At 37.4% G+C, this 18,043-nt stretch overlaps 4 protein-coding genes across 12 annotated transcripts; 2 read left to right on the top strand and 2 right to left on the bottom strand.

The window, feature by feature from the left end:
* Positions 1 to 1,606: 1,606 nt before the first annotated feature.
* Positions 1,607 to 4,995, bottom strand: LOC106641272 (juxtaposed with another zinc finger protein 1). Its single transcript, XM_014355638.2, has 5 exons — positions 4,740 to 4,995; positions 3,535 to 3,807; positions 3,138 to 3,249; positions 2,709 to 2,849; positions 1,607 to 2,490 (listed from the first exon to the last, which is right to left on the bottom strand). Exons 1-5 carry the CDS (start codon positions 4,837 to 4,839, stop codon positions 2,067 to 2,069), a joined length of 1,050 nt encoding a protein of 349 aa, XP_014211124.1. The 5' UTR covers positions 4,840 to 4,995; the 3' UTR covers positions 1,607 to 2,066.
* Positions 4,996 to 8,207: 3,212 nt separating this feature from the next.
* On the top strand, positions 8,208 to 12,782 carry ATPsynC (ATP synthase, subunit C). Of its 6 annotated transcripts, none has more exons than XM_089596722.1 (5): positions 8,208 to 8,254; positions 10,605 to 10,683; positions 10,805 to 10,903; positions 11,080 to 11,185; positions 11,798 to 12,782. In XM_089596722.1, exons 2-5 carry the CDS (start codon positions 10,642 to 10,644, stop codon positions 11,959 to 11,961), a joined length of 411 nt encoding a protein of 136 aa, XP_089452848.1. In that variant the 5' UTR covers positions 8,208 to 8,254; positions 10,605 to 10,641; the 3' UTR covers positions 11,962 to 12,782. The 6 variants fall into 6 exon arrangements, with proteins under 6 accessions (XP_089452848.1, XP_014211072.1, XP_014211071.1 ...); XM_014355586.2 differs by having other exon boundaries at positions 8,245 to 8,334; XM_014355585.2 differs by lacking the exon at positions 8,208 to 8,254 and adding an exon at positions 10,030 to 10,137.
* A 216-nt stretch (positions 12,783 to 12,998) lies between these two features.
* Positions 12,999 to 15,736, bottom strand: Ada3 (transcriptional adaptor 3). 2 transcript variants are annotated; one of them, XM_089596485.1, is made up of 3 exons: positions 15,220 to 15,736; positions 14,382 to 15,132; positions 12,999 to 14,303 (listed from the first exon to the last, which is right to left on the bottom strand). In XM_089596485.1, exons 1-3 carry the CDS (start codon positions 15,283 to 15,285, stop codon positions 13,747 to 13,749), a joined length of 1,374 nt encoding a protein of 457 aa, XP_089452611.1. In that variant the 5' UTR covers positions 15,286 to 15,736; the 3' UTR covers positions 12,999 to 13,746. The 2 variants fall into 2 exon arrangements, with proteins under 2 accessions (XP_089452611.1, XP_014211111.2); XM_014355625.2 differs by having other exon boundaries at positions 14,382 to 15,735.
* Positions 15,737 to 15,862: 126 nt separating this feature from the next.
* On the top strand, positions 15,863 to 17,837 carry Vps2 (vacuolar protein sorting 2). Of its 3 annotated transcripts, none has more exons than XM_089596483.1 (5): positions 15,863 to 16,017; positions 16,242 to 16,419; positions 16,481 to 16,656; positions 16,734 to 16,868; positions 16,937 to 17,837. In XM_089596483.1, the coding sequence occupies exons 2-5, from the start codon at positions 16,252 to 16,254 to the stop codon at positions 17,142 to 17,144; spliced, it is 687 nt and encodes a 228-aa protein (XP_089452609.1). In that variant the 5' UTR covers positions 15,863 to 16,017; positions 16,242 to 16,251; the 3' UTR covers positions 17,145 to 17,837. The 3 variants fall into 3 exon arrangements, with proteins under 3 accessions (XP_089452609.1, XP_089452608.1, XP_089452610.1); XM_089596482.1 differs by having other exon boundaries at positions 15,863 to 16,042; XM_089596484.1 differs by lacking the exon at positions 15,863 to 16,017 and adding an exon at positions 16,058 to 16,153.
* Positions 17,838 to 18,043: the final 206 nt, after the last annotated feature.

The following is an 18,043-nucleotide window of genomic DNA, read 5'->3' as shown; positions in this document are numbered from 1 at the left end:
CTCTGTTTTTCTTTCAAAAATTTTTTATGGGAAGTACTTGAGAGTCTGTCGCTGTTAAACACGAATATTTGTACCTTTTGTTAATTTTATTGAGTTCATCGCGTCTTTAAAATTACAAAATTGGACAAATTGAGAGTGCAAAATTAACGAGGATCATAAATAAACAAACAAGTGGAAGAAAAAGAGAAAAACAAAAGTTTGTAACCGAAAAATGAAGAAAAAAAATTTTAAAACGCACCGGTTATAATCGGTAATGTCGACAAGAGGTTGCCTTCAGGCCTTTATCCTATTTTAGGCATAGCATATTTTTCTAACATAAATCGCAATATTGAAATAATCTTGCCTAGCGAGAGAGCGACTGCACACGATAGAAAATGAGTGAAAGAGGTGAAAAAAAAAACCATACATATACAGGTGCAAGTGCTTTGGATGACCGTTTTAAATATTAGCTTCAATGTATGCATTTTTAAACAACAAAAGTATAAATATATAAATATAATTAAAAAAAAAAATATTAAGTAATACATTGAAGCTGTACCATACGTTTGTACACGGCTGACTGTTAAGGACGTAACGATGCTTGTAATTATATTAAAATTGATATTAGTATATTAAGCGATTACAAAAAAAAAGTAACATCAACTTTAATATATATAAATATATATATTATATGATAATTATCCTTTGAATCGAAATATAAAAGTCTTTAGGTTTACTCTCTTATAAACCATGATCAATTTTTTGTGCTATGTCCCTCAACTATTCGACCTTTTTATTTCAATTATCTGTCTCTTTTATGATTTATGTTCCTCAGGTCCTTTCATTTTTGAAAAATATTTTTCAATCGTAGGGCCAGCTTCTGACCTTCTACGTTGAGCTTCTTAATATCTAGTAGCAACGACCATATCTGAAGCTTGGTTGCTTTGGTCATTTGCGATCATACCGATAACAGCAACCAGATGCGTTAGTTGACTGACCGAGCAAACCAGAGCCAAATCCATTAGTTGGCACTGTCAAAAAAATCTGAGGAAGTCGATACCCTTGGAAAAACCTGAGTGAACGCAACAAACAGGCTAAGAAATATCAACAAGGACGTAAAAGATGGCAGAATCTGCCTGGGAGAAATCTATGAATCACTAAGGAGATCTGTAAAGTCGGAAGGCTCTGGGGAAAAGTGTCGGTTCCACATATTCGTGTCGTCAGGTAGATACTCGGAAAAAGTATTAAAGATACGCGGTTGTCATTGAAGGAAACAGGCGCTTGGAAAGCGAAAGGAACTAGCGATACGAATCCTAGAAAGAAAATAGACAGTAGAGCGCCTCCGACGAGACAGCGGAAGTGAGGTCTTGCGCGGAAGTATTATGAGAGCGTCTCGCTAGTTTGTCAATCCCAAGAACTGCAGCGCGAAAGTAGCTAGCATCCACACCAAGAAAAGCTGACACAGGCTATCGGGATCGTAGGGGAAGTGCAGGGGAAGAATAAATTGTACTTATGTACATTACAAAAAAAAAAAAAGAAAAAAAATTTCATTAACCTTAATAAATTTATTAAGAAACAGGAGTATAAAAAAAAATTCCTTATTACGAGTCAAGAAACATATTGAACAATGATCAATTTATTGGATTTTTTTTTTTTTTTAAATTTTTTTTATTTGTAATAAAATTTTTTTTCTACAATTTTATTTTCAAATCTCATGAACTATAATAACAATTAACAACGAGCCAATATTATATAATGGCTAATGGTTTGTGATTAAAGGTACTTAGCCAAGAATAAGACTCAAGTAAGTCTACAGACTGCAGAACAATGTTCAACTTTTGCGCCTTTCCAGCAAGCAGTGCAGTATGCTGTGACTGTCATCGAGCCTTCCAGTCGAATTTCTGCATTTTTGGCAAATGCAGAACTTTATCCCCTGATATATCTGCATTTAACACTAAAAATGCACTTTAGAGAAAAAACTATGGGTGAGAGTTACAGTGTTTGTGTTTATCAACTGACTCGAATCTTGTAACCCTTTCAGAGTCTCATCATGAAGGATCAGAGAAAGATGATAAAGAAAAAGCTGACTAGTTGTCGCACGGCCTGTGCGTTTGACTAGAATTCATGGAACCAGCAAAGTGATGATGATGCTTGTTACTATAAATCTGGGGCTGAGTTGGACTAGGCAGCGGGGGTGACGCCGCAGGTGTCAGGATGCCCAGGCTGCTTATTTCGTACTCGCTATCTGCCTCGCCGGAGTAATGTTCCTGCTTCATGTAGCCATGATCCTGAATAGCGGGCACTTTAATCTTTGGAATTTTGGGCAAAATTGGCCTCGAATGTTGGTATTTCTGTAAGTGTTTGTCTTCCAAACGATTTTTCGGCTTCTGTTTAATCGTCTGGGAATGCTTGTAGGCGACGCCGTGATTGTGCCTCAAATTCGTGTGCTTGTTGAGGCCGTAAATTTTTTTGTAGCTTTTGCCGCAAGGACACTTGTACGCCTTTTTTACCCTTTAAAAAGAAAATAATCAACGTGGAATCGATGGGAAAACAAGCGACTTACTGCATCATGGAGAAAAAATTTTTTTTTTAAATTCGAATCTTATAAACAGATATAAAAAATTTCGAACTCATACATCAAAATTGTCACGTCAATCAAGTATTTAACTAAATATGATAAATACACAATAAAAAAAAAATTTTTTCTCCCTAAAAATATTTGTACGTACTTGCCATCGTTCTTGTGACCATTTTTCGAATGGTACTTGATCCCGTTCATGTTTTTGTAACTCTTGTCGCAGCCTGGTACCGGGCAAACAAAACGTTTCTCGCCTTTATTGCTTTGGTTTGCTGTATTATGACTAGTATTCCTGAAATTAATTTTTTTCGATTAATGCAAGTAGGTGTAGTTTTATATGATACAGCCAGAATTACAACAAATCAAAATTTAAAAGTGGAGCTGAAGATAATTTTGAAAAAATTTACATTAATAATTGTAGATTGTGTTATGTTCTTGAAATCATCATTGAAAACTAAATTTTTCCACTTTGTATAGAAATTGATTTCACTTGTGTAATAATCGTGCAAAATGTAAAAAGCAATTAATTTGACTTGGCCGGATGTAAAGGCTTGCATACACATGTAAGCACAAGACGCACCTGCTTCCATATCGCAATATGAAGTCCTGGGAAAACTCCTCGAGCGTAGTACAGGAGTCGTTGCTGTCCTCGGGTTCGCTAAGAAAATCCTCGCCCTCCTCAGCCTCACTTCCTATAACGTGCTTAATGTAACCCTCGTCACTCGGCTCGGGACCATTTACGGCCCGAGTAGTAGTAGTAGTAGTACAATAGTAGTAGTAGGTAGTAGTGGTAGAAGTACAGTAGGAGTAGCAGATCGACCGATTTATATTTTGTACTTAATAATTTGTTTTGTAATTTTTTTTTTTTTTTCTTTCTTATAATATCTTTCTTTAGCTTTTTAACTCTGTTTATTTTTGTACTCAATAAAGTCGTCTCTTCTTCTCTCTTTCGCGGGTCCGCGAGGATCGGGCTTTACCTGTCGGCGTGAGACTCTTGCAAATACGCTGGCCACCACTGCTGTTGTTCGTCGTCGTACTCGTCGTCGACGACGCGATTGACGACTGACTAGCCGGCCTCGACAGCTGCTGCTGTTGCTGGGCGTTGGTCGTAGCGATTTGCTGTTGTTGTTGTTGCTGCTGTTGTTTGTTACTATTGATTTCTCTGTCCGTGAGGAAGCGCAGCACGTAGCTCAGCGGTATACACGCCGGCTGCTGCTGCTCCGTTCGTTCCACCACGTGTGGGTCATAGTCTGTGAATGAGTTTTTTTTTCCCTTCTTTACTGATCGTGTACATTAAAAATTGCCGTATAAACTACTACATCGCTTCAATCTCGTTAAGACGAACACATAATTATAATTACTAAATGTGTGTCCCACTAATATCCAATTAAGGTCGCTTTATACATAAGTTAACGTTTTTAATCGTGTTAGGGATATTAGTAAAGTTTTGTTTTTTCGTGGTTCATCGACATTTTGGTGTTGTTTTCATTCATGTTTCAACGAAAAAAAAACACATTGACGCGTCTAGGTTTCGTTACATCGTTACTAACTTCAAAACAGATATTGTAATTAAGTTTCATACAATTTCCTATTATAAAACAAACACCAAAATTTCAAACCGAAGCCCATATAAGTACTAAAAGCTCGGTGACTCTCATTGACAATAATTCAAAGTTAATTCAATCGAGCTCGAAAAAATGTGATATACATATATATATATATATATAGCAGCACCCGGCGTGGCCTCTCTCAGCGCGTCTCGTTAAAAAGCTCGATATGTATGCCCTGCACAACTCAATACTCATAATGCCGCACCGAAATTTAAAAGCCCAAGATCCCACAGTCCCGAAACCTTATCGATCTTCAGCTGACATCTCCCTTGAATATGCATAAAAAGCCATGCAGAAACAATCGCGAGCTACGGCTTAGGCTGTCAAATAAAAAGAGAGAAAGAGACAGACGACAGCGGTCGGGGAGCGCCCAGATATAACCTCGGGCAACTCTATACATATACATATGGTGTATTTATCGATATATGTATTCCCCAGCTTGCGTCACGTATGTGAGCAACGTATGCACGTAGCCGATACAGAGAGAGAGCTTGAAATACCCACGCCCGCAATAACTACTTAATTCTTTCTTGTAACGATCGGCCAAGAGAAAAAAAACTTCCATAACTTACCAATATGCGTCTCCTCGATATGTTGTATGAGATGTCCCAAACTCTGGAACTTGAGCCCGCACGAGTTGAACTTGCAGACATTCAGCAAGAATACGGCCATAGCACAGATGAGGGTAATATGTGATACCAGCTGATATGTATATATGTATAGATATATAGTTGACGACCTGGCCCAGTAGACTAGAGACAGACCCCTCTTTCTTGCTCGCCGTCTCTCGCACTTGCGGGTGTAAGTATATATTGTTATAATATGTGTTTGGCTTGCCAGCAGCACAGCAGCAGCAAGCGCTTATCGCCGCTGCGCTGTGCTGTCTGATACGTGCTTGCTCTCTCTCTGCGTGTGCTTTCCGATGTAAATATAGGTGATGGTATATACATACGCGACAAAAAAAAATATATATATATGTATATATCTACCTTTATTGAGCGCGAGAGGGAAAGAGAGAGGTCATGCACTGCACATCGCTCTCTCGGTCGGGTAAGATGAGTAAGATCTTGCACTAAATGGGTATATAGGTGTATATACCTGTACCTATGTGTATGGTACATATAACGATCGAGTATAGTCAGGCGAGAGCAAGTAAAGACCGGCAAAAGAAATCGTCGCAGCCCCTTTCGCAACGTTTTTTTTTTTATTACACGCCGATACTTAGCTATCGGTATATGGCAAAACGCATTCCACACCACAGGGTATTAACGGATGAAAATGAAAAAAAAAAAAAAAAAAAAAAAAAAAAAAAAAAAAAAAACGAGAAATAAAAGAACGGAGAATGTTATATATACAATACTTATGTCTACCCTCCGACGACACCGACACTCTGACTGTGTACAACAACGAGAGACGCGACGTTGCCGGTAAAAAAAGCTCTTTGTGCGTCGTCGACGTGTACAACATACAATACTTTTGGCATCGCAACTGTCGCGCTTAACAGTTTTGTTGCTTTTTACACCGAGTGTGCCGAGAGTAGGTTGTAATTATATGTGTGTGCAGCTTTTTACGAGTAAATAATACCTCTCATGATAGAGGCAACTACACTGTAATACTTTTAATACGTGACAAACACTTTTTCAAGGTGTAAACAATAATTATTGTGAATTGGCTCGAGCTTGATTACTTCGTGGCTTGAACAGCGCGCAGAGAGAGGGCGATGACTCCGAGTCTCGATTGCACGCGGGGGGCCGGCCGGGGGTCGTATGTTGTATATATATGTATATATGATGAAGATATTGAATATGAAATACATAGTACTATGACTGTATGAGGTACTTGTGTGTGAAATTCATATTGTAAATGGCCATCCACCACGAGTCGACCTGACCCACCACCGGCACTATGATACACAGTCTGGTTCTTACCTACAACCTATACTCTTTTGCTCTTCCCTATGAGCTATATTTGAGTACTTATGTTGTATTGTACAACAATGACACCGGCGTCCAAAATTTCAATTGGCAGCGCTACGTTGATCTAAAAACAAATGTAGTGCATGAAATACAAATGTGTGTGTATTTACATAAAAAATAAGGTTCAGAAGAGTATTTGGAAATGAGATTATCGTAAACTATCGCTAGGTCGTGTGTTGGCACCCCTATATTTTCAAAATAGAGCGCGTGTGTTTGACTCATGGAGGAGAGAGAGAGAGAGAGATGATACAATTATTTATATTATTTTCTCTATGGCTCGACTGTAGTAAACGAACGCGCACAGCGAAGGTCTAAGGCCCGAAAAACTGCTACAAATTGTTCCACATTTGGTTTGAATCAGTAAGGCACACCAACCTATACGACCTGGCGGTAACTCGTGTCGATCGATCGAGCGTTTTGATTAATCGTATGTACCCGACAAATTGAAATTATTAGTAGTTTGTTAATTAATTGTATAGGCAGCTTGAGGAGTATCTCTTAATTATTTCGATTTCATTTCCATTTTGAGTTAAAGCACCTTGTATATAAACGTACAGATTCGCTCAGCCACACATATGTAAATAGCTGTAAGACAATCTCAAACTCAAGTTTTTGTTTAGTGTCTTCAATTTTTCTTACACACACTTTTTCCATCGTACCAAAAGAATGAAAGATAAAATTTATGATTTTTACTTTAAAATTACCTGTTTTTACACTATCCGCGCGGATTGCAAGCTCGTTCGCAGTTACATGCAAGCTCCCTCTCGGAATTTTAGTTGTGCACACTCGATTGCACAGCTCTGCCTTACCGACGACATCTTTCTCTTTTTCTCCTTGTTTCTCTCGCTGCTCCTCTCTGCGCGCCTCCAACTGCAAATCATTAGAGAATCCAGAGCACTTCCTGGTCGCTACAATAATTAATTAAATGGTAAACAATAACACAAGCGCCTATCACCAAACAACCTAGGGCATTTACTATATTTGCTTTATTAATTAGTAATGCATTGAATAATAACACAAGTAATAATCACTAGGCAAATCGAGGCGCTTACTGGCCACTTGATAAAATTAAACCTTGGTTCGTCTGGTGATTAGCATTTGTGTTATTGTTCAACATTTTATTACTTAATAAAGTGGCCAGTATGCGCCCCGGGTCATTGGGTGATAGGTGCTTGTGTTATTAATTGAAAATTTATTATTTAATAGAGTGGCGAGTCAGCACCCTTTGTTATAAATTTTACACCATTTGTTGTTATTATTGGGTTATTGGCGCTTGGGTTGTAAGCTTAAAAGATTTGAATTTTCGTGCTGGGTTGGGTACCGGTTTTGTGAGCACTGCACTGCTCTCTAAATTTAATATAGTGATATTTGTACAATTTATTCAACATAGTGCACATGCAGTGTAAATTAGTGAATATACACTATTTAAACAGTGAAACAGTCGCTTTTACTATTTCAAAGTTGTATACTTATAACATTTTAAATAATGAATATTCTCTGCGAAATAGTGAATATTCACTATTCTTCCAAATTAACGTTTCACTATTTCAATTAGTTGTTAAAACTATTGTTGGTAGTACTTGAAAAATGTGTACGAATTGTGCAATTACCTTTATTTGGATCAAGATATTTTATTGGATTACTGATAAATAATTAGAATTAAAATTTGTATCGATTGGGTGCCAATGAGCGACCCTCATTTTTCACTGTTTCGCAAGTGAAAATCTTGTTCACTTGCGCAAATAGTGAAATTTTCACTATTTTAAATTTAGAGAGTGCCTTTTTACAGTTCAGTCGTTTTTTTGTTCAGTTTATCTTAAGTTATTGTATTATTATTTATTGAATTAATTAGTTACTTATTTGATAGCTTCATCACAATAAGTGTAGACTTCTACTTGTTGACTCATTATCTTATTCGAATCTCACGCGTTTATTATTTTGATTTTGAAATTAGTGTCATTTATTACAAATTATACAATTTACGACACTCATGTCATATTATACACCTGACGTGTCGTAAACTCAGTGTCGCATTATTTACCCATCTCTGCTCCCGGTGGATCATCTTATCCTCACATCAGCACCATCAGCATTATCGTCACAAGCACTAGGTATTTTTTTAGGTACTCTGTAACTCAACATTCCAAATAAGCCGGCAGACCTACGTCGTCCTCTTATTAACATTTCATAGGTGAGTAAGTGAGTTTTATCGAGAGTACATCGGTGCGCATAACCTCCCTTATTATTATCGAGTGGTTTTAACTTTACGTGTTTCGTAACATTTATTCTGCTCCATCGATTATACATGGGCTCGTTATACTTAAAAGTTAAGAATAAAATACCATTGAAATATACATGAAATCTTTATTAGGTTAAGAAGACAGAGATGGTATTCGTTGGATATAAGCCACCGGACGGCGACGACGGACGACGAAAAAAAAAAAAAAAAAAAAAAAAAGGTCGATATCGGTCGCGTGACTTTGGTTCTTTACTACTTAACTCACTTGGGTATCGGGTACCTAAGTTAAACAAAATATAGATAACTTGTTCGTTTTTTTCTCTTTTTTTTTGTGAAGAAAGATTGGTATCCTTTATCCAATCAGTCGAGTTCTTTATCAACATTAAGTAATGTTAACGTGGCTTCCTCTCTCTGGTTGTCTGTGTTACGGTCTCTCTCTTTCTCTTCCGTTCATTACATACCTGCTTCGTACTTAATTATTTTTTTGAATGCTTGGCCGATTGATAGATTTCAATAAGTATTTATGCTAAAAGAGACTAGAGAAAAACTTGTGGTATTTGCGTCCCAAATTCCGATCTCTTATTTCATTTTTCTTGTGTACATACATTTGTATTATGTGTTGAAGTTGCCCCTATAGGCTTGAGTTTCGATTTTCTGTCTGCTCGGTCTATAAGGGTCATCAAGTGTCGTCACTGAGCAATAAGAGTGTCAAACCACAAGTATCAATTGCTTTTAAATTTAAAACTTATTTAAATTTGCTGGTAATAAATTCTGAAACAATTGTATTGTTTATTTTTCAATTACTGTGGAACTTTGGTCCTGGTTTTTTTGAAATATAATGACAGGTTTCGTAAGGTCATTGACCAGCATTGTACCAGTAATTTATTAACAAGGAGCATTTAATTTAATTTTCTTTGAGTATTAAGTGGAAAATTCTTATTTTGTTTATTTTGCTCTGTATGAGATGTGAGCACTTGCAGTTGAGTAATCATTACAACAAAGGAGTGTCTGTTCTTTAAAACTTAGGAATAAAGTAAAAAATATAAAACAACGCCCAGAAACTCGTTTTTAATGAGAAGTTTTTAATTAAACTTTTAAAACCGGTAATCAGATGTGAACAATACCTCATGCTTTGCAGCTTTGTTTTCTGCGAGTTTCTCAAATTTTCTGAAATAAACTTGTACTTGGCCGCATATTAACTAAAAAATTACATTTCAGAGTTTGTGAAAAGCCAAAACAAAGTTTGTGACATTTAATGTCATATTCAATCTTCACTGCATGAAAACTCGACTCATTCAGGCCCCTTTTGTCATACAAAAAACAAAGCATAAATCATGAAATTTCAGGGCCATTAACAGAACGAAAAACAGAATGAAACATAAATAAATCCAAATTACTGATCGCTCCGTTTTCTGGCAACTCCACCCATTCACATTCATATAAGTTAGTTACTTGTCTCCTACATACAGAGCTAGCTTGAAGATAGATAGACTGTACGCACACGTGCAAAATGTCTCCGAACCTCCGGATAGTAGTAAAAAGCTGGGCATGCAGCACATTGCACACACGGAAAGGACAGGGCGAGGGCGGGAGGTGGTGATAGTAAGACTAGTAGGGGTATAAATTCGTCGGTGGCGCTCGCGACGGTCTTCGTAGGCGAGACGCGGCCATTTTCTCTCTTGTGTTGCGGCAGTCGCGGGTAACGAAAGGGACGACACATCGGCCGGGGATTAAGTACGCGTGTGTCATCGCTGTGTAAGTAGTCGCTCGGGGAGACGTCTCGTTAATCGCGTTGACCACGAGTCCTCTCTGTGTCCTCGACGAGTGTTAACTCGAGGAGTTAGTAGCGGTAGATTGGTTATTTACGTTTAAAAACCGTGATAATTCGAGTGTAGTAGCTGCAGCAGGAGTAGTAGCAGCCAGTAGTTACGTAACCCCTGCACGGGTCTCTTCTGTTCTCTCTCTCTTTCTCCCTCTCTTTGACGACCCTCTTCCTCTTATCCTCCTTTTTCTCGAGGACGAGGTCGTTGGGGGGTGCAGCTGCTGCTCCTGCTGCTCCAGCTCCTGTTGGGTGAACCGCACCGCTCGGCTGTCGTTTGCTCCGTTACTCTTTTTTCGGCTAACGTGCGCACAAGAGGGCTTTTCATCTGCTAAGGGGAATAAATATCTATAAGAGACCTAGAGATCTTGACTGACGGATTTTTTTTTCTGGTGCTTTGCAGGTTTCGTTTTGTGTGAGAAGGAAAAGCCAAGGTAAACATGTTCTGCGCCAGATTGATTGCCCCCATTGCCAGGTCCGCTGTAAGTAGCTTTGGTCTTCATACTTGCGCGAAATTGACGGGCGCAGTTCACTGATCTTATTATGTAATGGGATACACGTATGAGATATATATTGACTTGGTCTTTTGATTTTTTATTTCAGCTGATCACTGGACCAAAGGCCTATGTCAGGCCAATCAGCAGTATGGTGGTGAACCACAGCCAGACGCTGCAAAGCCAAAACCCAACACCAGTCAGTCTGGTGAGTATGGTACTTATTTACTATTTGTAGTTTCTACTTGTGTTGACGGTTTTTCATTGCATAACGAACGCAAGTTATGTAAGGAAAAAAACGCGAAGGTAACCAAAACCCTGAATTATATTTTAAATGGGTTGTATCATGATGGATTGGTTATTTAGTCTTTCACGTATTTTCAGTCGCCGGCTATCCGTAGCTTCCAGACGTCGTCGGTCAGCCGTGACATTGACTCTGCTGCCAAATTCATTGGTGCTGGTGCTGCCACTGTTGGAGTTGCAGGATCTGGTGAGTGAAATTAAGTCGATTAATCACAACTTGCATCGATGGTTGTTTTGTTTATCATTACGAGTTATCTGGGAGCTGATATACATACATTCCATAAGTGGTTTAAGCATGCATTATGCAACACTTATATAACATAAACATTTTGTTTTTGTCTACATGAAAATCCTTAATTAAAATGTATCCCTTATCATCCGTAACAGTGATTAATTTGTTATTTCCAGGTGTCGGTATAGGTTTAGTGTTTGGATCCTTGATCATTGGTTATTCAAGAAATCCTTCCCTAAAACAACAGCTTTTTACCTATGCCATCCTTGGTTTTGCCCTAACAGAAGCAATGGGCTTATTCTGCCTGATGATAGCATTCCTGCTACTGTTTGCTCTCTGATCATATTCATTCACCTGCTGCACATATCCCTTCACCATTTAATGAATATGGAGGAGTACCTGTATTTATATTAACAATCATTCACGTAATATTCATGACCTATTCCTTTTATCAATTTAATGTTTAATCTTCCAACCTACATCTACCTTACCTATTTTTATAATTAATAATCTGATTTTAAAATGATAAGTTTTCAGGAAATTAATGAATATTGGTAAATTTTTTAGGTGCTGGTATTGGATCAGTTTTTGGCTCGCTCATCATCGGCTATGCCAGGAACCCATCTCTCAAGCAGCAGCTCTTCTCATACGCCATTTTGGGCTTTGCTTTGTCAGAAGCCATGGGTCTATTTTGTCTTATGATGGCTTTCCTACTCCTCTTCGCCTTCTAAGTTACGAATCCTCCATTAAAAAAAAAAAATACCAATAGTTCTAGTGCGTCACTGCCAAAGCAGCCTCCTTTGACTTTGTGTTAAGAGGCAGCTGTTTTTGGTTTGCGGTTCAGTCCATGATATCATTGAGAGAACCAGTGACTTGCTGCAACGGAGATCAACGGTGCGACAATAGAGTTAAGAAAGAAAACCAACAACACGGGGCTGTACACGAATAATTAAGTCATCTACTAGTCTTCAAGCCGTTATAATAATCCCTCCATCAACAGCCATTAACTTGTTCTCAATAATCTCATGGTCTACTGTTCGGTGTAGCGTATCTCACAATTGTTATTGAAATAATGAATTTCAGTTATTCATAAATAAACGATAGGAGTTGACCAAAAAGTTAACGAGAACAGCAGCCTCACATAAAAAAAAAAAAAAAAAAAAATCATTACGCGCACGCACGCACGTTCATATTCAAGCGCCCTATCGTCGTTAAGGCAAATAAAATTTTTCTCAAACTCTTTTGTTACCCGAGCGATTCATTATTGTTGTGCTGTTGTGTACGCACGTTTTTGAGGTAACTCTTGGCGAGGAAACTGTACAGTGATATCGAATAAACATCTTTGTCGTGAGATAAACGCTTTTACTTTCTTACATACCTTTTCATATATTTTAATGTTTCATGTATTCAACACAGAATCAATTTTAGGAAATTTTTGTTTGTCAATTGGCCAAACAACATTATCTTTGAAGAGTTTCCAATGTTAAAAAATTTGTTATTTGCAAGTATGTAATACGTAAAACAATAAACAATAAAATGTTAGAATTGAGAACTGTTTACCATTTATAAATAATTTTCCCAATTTTTTTTAAACCGATTAGTTGGTTTCTTTCTAAAAAAAAAAATTTTGTTTTGACATTTATAAAAATATTTTTTATCATGTGCATTGTTATCATCGTGATAATTATTTTTACAGTGTTTAAGGTTATTGAGAAAAGAAAAAACACTTTTGAAAATATTATATTTATTTCCTAAGACACGCTTTGGACACAAATGGCATGACAATTTAACATTAGATTATCGCTTAAACTTATTTGGAAGCTTAAGTATATATGGTACAAGGCTTTATGTTTTTTTTTATTTTCATCAACTATCGATTCATACAAACTATAACAATTTGGTGCACATCTAAAAACATGAAAAATAAGTCTCGCAGTAATTGAGTTCACACTCCTAATCTATAAATGCAAAGTAACCTTGGAAAAAGGTGTATAGCTGATTACTTATGATAGAGTTATGAAATATTCATAATTCCCAATTCTCGAGTAACATTAAAAAACTACTGAGTGCCATTTTCATATATTTGTGATTTAAATAATTTTACAGTTTGGGTCAAGTGTACTTCAATTTTAACCAAAATTTAAAAATGATCACAAATATAATACCCTACTTTATTTTCACTAGTTATATGCATACTTTAATTTAAAGCATTTTGAAGATTAACAATTGTGCCATAAAATGGTTTTCTGTACAATGCGTGATAATTTAAACCGCAGTCTTGAGTAATGACGCATACATTATTTTTCCAAGATCTTGATATTGATTAAATAAGATGCATCAATGAATACATTCTTTTAAAATCTGCGATCATAAACTCTAAAAGACTTGTAAATTGTATACATTAATCAAAGCCTTGACTGCATGTATAAAACTTTCATAACAGTTTATCAGCATGGAAATTCGAGATTCTTAATAACTGAATCAAAATTTTTTATACAACCAATATAAAACTGGCACTACGTCGCAGTGTTGTTCGCAACAACAGGTTCTCCAATGCTATTTGCTGGTAGCATGTTAAGCTGCTCAAGAAGATTTTCCCTTTCCTTGAGACTAGCCCATGCCTTTTCCGTCTCTTTCTTGGTCAATGGAATTTTTCTCTGCTTGGCCTGAAGCAATTTTTCGTAATGCTCTACAACCTCGTTATCTACTGCCGCAATTTTGCGTTTTAGTGCCTGCCTTTTGCTTTCTTCCTGGGCTAAATGCAACAATTTCTTCAACTGAATTTGATTGTGACTAGAAAGGGCCATCAACTCCCTTTGGCATCTCTTAATTTCTGTCAGTATCTCGTCGTCTTCGGGATTTTTTTTCTGACTGTCTGGTTCTAAAATCCCTTGCTCCACCAATTCCTTGTGCATTCTCATTTCGAGGTTCATCGAATTTTGTATCGACAAATCCCTCAGAACTGGAGAATCTCCATCTCGGAATAACTTTCCGTCAGAGTTGTTATTTGCCACGTAAACATTTTCCTCCAGAAGTGCAGAGACTAGTCTTTGGGTTAAGGGACCGGCAATACCTAAAAACAAAGACGATTTCAAACGTTTACCCGGTTGAAAATCAATTATTGTTGCAATTAAAACTACAAACAACTCACCATTGGCTTTTTTTTCTCCTTTGGCCAGCAAGAGACCTATATCTTTGCTCTTCTTTTTCTCTTTATTTGGATTTCCAGCTTCCTCCTCTTGCATCAAATCACTATGTGCCCATGCAAGACTGTAATGACGTCCCAGTGGTGGAATCGTCTTATATTCCCCAAGATCGCTGTGACTGGCTATGAGCTCCTCTAATAGTTTAATATCGTCTGGTGTGATGTCCGTACAGTAAGGATCCACGGAAGCCCAGAACTTGTTACAAGTGTCATTTTTTGGTTTCATGTGAACATCCGACTTTGAGCCCTCCACTCTGAGAATCTCGTGAGGATTGGGCACTACTTGATTAGCCGCGCTTCCACTGGCCCGTTGCTTCAACAGTTTTGCAGGCAATGGAGATTGGGACTTTACTCCAATGTCCTTAGGTTTGAGCTTGTCATCTCTCAGTTTCTTGTCGATCAAAGCCAAACTCTTGCTACTCTTGGACCTCCTGTCCCTGCGCTCTTCGGACGCTGACAAATTTATAATTTCCTCCTGTAGAGTTCTCTTGCGCACCACTGCGGACGAGAGCAAGATCTCCAGCTCTCCTTGCAAAGTGTCCAGATCCTCCATGCTGATTCCATCCTCGGGATTCCTCTGTAGGATACTGTGATATTTGGGCAGAAGATTCATGGTCTCCTCCAGCTTGATAACCGGTATGTTGATCATCTCCGAGCCCTCGGAGCTCGTGTCCGAGTGTGCCGCAACTGATTGCTGCTGCTGCTGATGATGGTGATGGTGATGGACTTGGTGGTGGTGAGTACTGTGATAATGATGGTGCTGCTGCTGTTGTTGTTGCTGGGCCAGCTTGCCACTGTCACGCGATTTGACCATCGACTTTTTCGAGTGCTGTTTACCCTTGCCCGACATCTTCTACGGTTTTTGATCGACAACTTGCTCCTAAGTGAAATGTGCAGTAATGTGCGCTCTACTTTTCTTACCCACTTTAGTCTTATAAGCGATTATTGAAATAAATACTGATTGCGCACCACATCGCAATTCGTATACCGACCCATATGCACTTGAGTCAGGTCGGGGGGTTGCTCGACAACAACACGTGTGTGCTCGCATCCACTGTAAGTAGCATATATGCTCTATACTTATGTCGACAAGCTTTTTAATCGATTACACTCTCTCGCAACGTTGAACAACTCAAAAGACACTGCGGTATATCAGTTGTTTTCGCGCTTTTATCACTGTGAATTGTTAACAAATTGTTAATATGATAAGTAAAAGAGAGATTAGATAAACATGATGAGCGCACCACGATGACACGTATTTAATGGATTGCTGAATGTTTTTACTCGAGGTTAGGATTAGCTCTGCACGGGCTTTGGGTTGAGTTAGGTCGACGCCCCACTCTGCCAGCTGTTTGTGATTGTGTGCGCATGTAGGTTAGAAAAGGACAGTACATATTATTGTTGTCGTTGTCTTCTCTCTCTGTCCACGGAAATTGAGTTGAAGTTATACTCTTGTCAACACTATTTTATTTTAGGTGTGCCGTCGGATACTTTGTCAACTAATAAAAGTGCTTAGAGTGTGTTTCGATTGTTGCTGTTTTTTAGAGTCCCGTTCAAGTTGTAGAGTTTTTGAAGTGAGGAGGTAGTTGGTACAGTTTTATAAACGTGTACGTATTGGTGTCGATGACTCACGACTCGCAAAAAAAATTTTATAATATATTTAGAACATTTTTGATAGCTGTAATTGACTGTCTTATAGTTTTACCGCTACGATAAGAGTAATCATGTTGATTGATTTTCTACGAAGTAACTTAACCTTGTCAGTTGTATACATATTAACTTATCTTTCTTTTTGTTAACTTGTAGCAACATCAAAATGGAGTGGCTCTTTGGTAAACGTATTACTCCTGAAGAGATGCTTAGGAAGAACCAGCGTGCACTAAACAAGGCCATGAGAGATCTTGATCGAGAAAGAGCAAAAATGGAACAGCAGGAGAAGAAAATTATCGCAGATATCAAGAAAATGGCGAAAGATGGACAAATGGTAATCATTGGAAGGTAAAAAGATATCTTGGTAATGGGCTCATGTTGATGTATTTTCGTAGGATGCCGTTAAAATCATGGCAAAGGATCTTGTTAGGACGAGACGTTACGTTAAAAAGTTTATGCTGATGAAAGCAAACATCCAAGCAGTATCCCTGAAAATCCAGACCTTGAGATCACAAAACACAATGGCTCAGGCAATGAAAGGTGTTACCAAGGCAATGCAAAATATGAACAAGTCAGGGTTTTTAAAACAACACTAAATAATTATTAACTTGATAACGTAAATGATTTTATTATTATATTTTCTTTCAGACAACTTAATCTGCCACAGATACAAAAAATCTTGCTAGAGTTTGAAAAGCAGTCGGAAATAATGGACATGAAAGAAGAAATTATGAATGATGCTATCGACGACGCTATGGAGGATGAGGGGGATGAGGAAGAGAGGTATTCATTTGGAAATCCTTCTTAATATGCAACAATATGAACCGCGCTGATTGTCTTGTAATTTCCAGTGACGCGATCGTTTCTCAAGTCTTGGATGAACTTGGCCTCCAGCTTACTGACCAGCTGTCAGGTTTACCACAAGCATCTGGATCTCTAAGTGTATCAGGATCGAAGCAACCCGTCGCCACCGCAGCCGGAGCCAACGACGATGGAGGAAACTTGACCGACGCCGACGCAGATCTTCAAGCCCGTCTCGAAAATTTACGCCGCGAGTAAAGTACGTAGTAATATTTTGTACTCTTGTATAAATACTGTATAAAAAAAAATATTATACTTGTGATAAATGAATAGCATAAGATTAATTATTTTGTTAACATTATATTACAATGGTATAACAGCTAATGTGCACAGGCTCCGTATGATGTCTGCGCTTAGAAATGCATGCCATACCTTAAAGCTCAATTGAGTGCGTTGGTATAAAAATATCAGTGTAGATTTTTCAAACTAACAATTTTCAAGCACACTAAAAGTGTTTCATTTAGCTGTTAAAACTACGATGAATCACTGATAAATGCATAAAAAATATGTCCAGCTTAGCTTGAAAAGGTTTATACCAAACCAAATACTATTAGTTTACTACACTTATGAATTTGCGTAAAATCTTTTGCTGAGGTTTTATATCAAATTGTTTTATCGAAATTGCGCCAGTTCGCAATTTTTAACTGTTTAGCGATTCGATGAATCTTAAAAAAATATTAAGTGTTGATTGCTTTTGGTGAACTGCAAAAATATTGACTGCTGAAAAATAAAATTGAGTCTTGTTAATTACAAAGATTGAGATGAAAATTACGTAAATTTAGTATTATCATTCATTTTGTTTAAGAAAAGAATTTTATAAAAAAACAAAAGTGTTATTTATTAAAAACTATGATTTAAATAAAAAGATACTTGTACAGATGCCACAGAAAAGTTATTTTCTTCTTGTTTAGTGTATAATTATGTATACATTAAAATAAAAAAAAAGGATTTCATTTGTAAAAATCCAATCAACTTATTAAATGACAAACAACACGAGTTAAGCTACAAAGGATTATTGACTGCATGTTATTTTTATTTTTATAAAAAAAAAAAAATGGAAATTTTACAATGTGGGTTAAATAAAAGAAACACAAGTC

This window comes from Copidosoma floridanum, unplaced genomic scaffold (genome assembly GCF_036245765.1).
Source record: "Copidosoma floridanum isolate Cflo_tuat_1 unplaced genomic scaffold, Cflo_Japanese_pri ptg000030l, whole genome shotgun sequence".
Classification (NCBI taxonomy): domain Eukaryota; kingdom Metazoa; phylum Arthropoda; class Insecta; order Hymenoptera; family Encyrtidae; genus Copidosoma; species Copidosoma floridanum.
The sequence above is the reverse complement of the archived record's forward strand: the minus strand, read 5'-3'. Positions and strand labels throughout refer to the sequence as shown.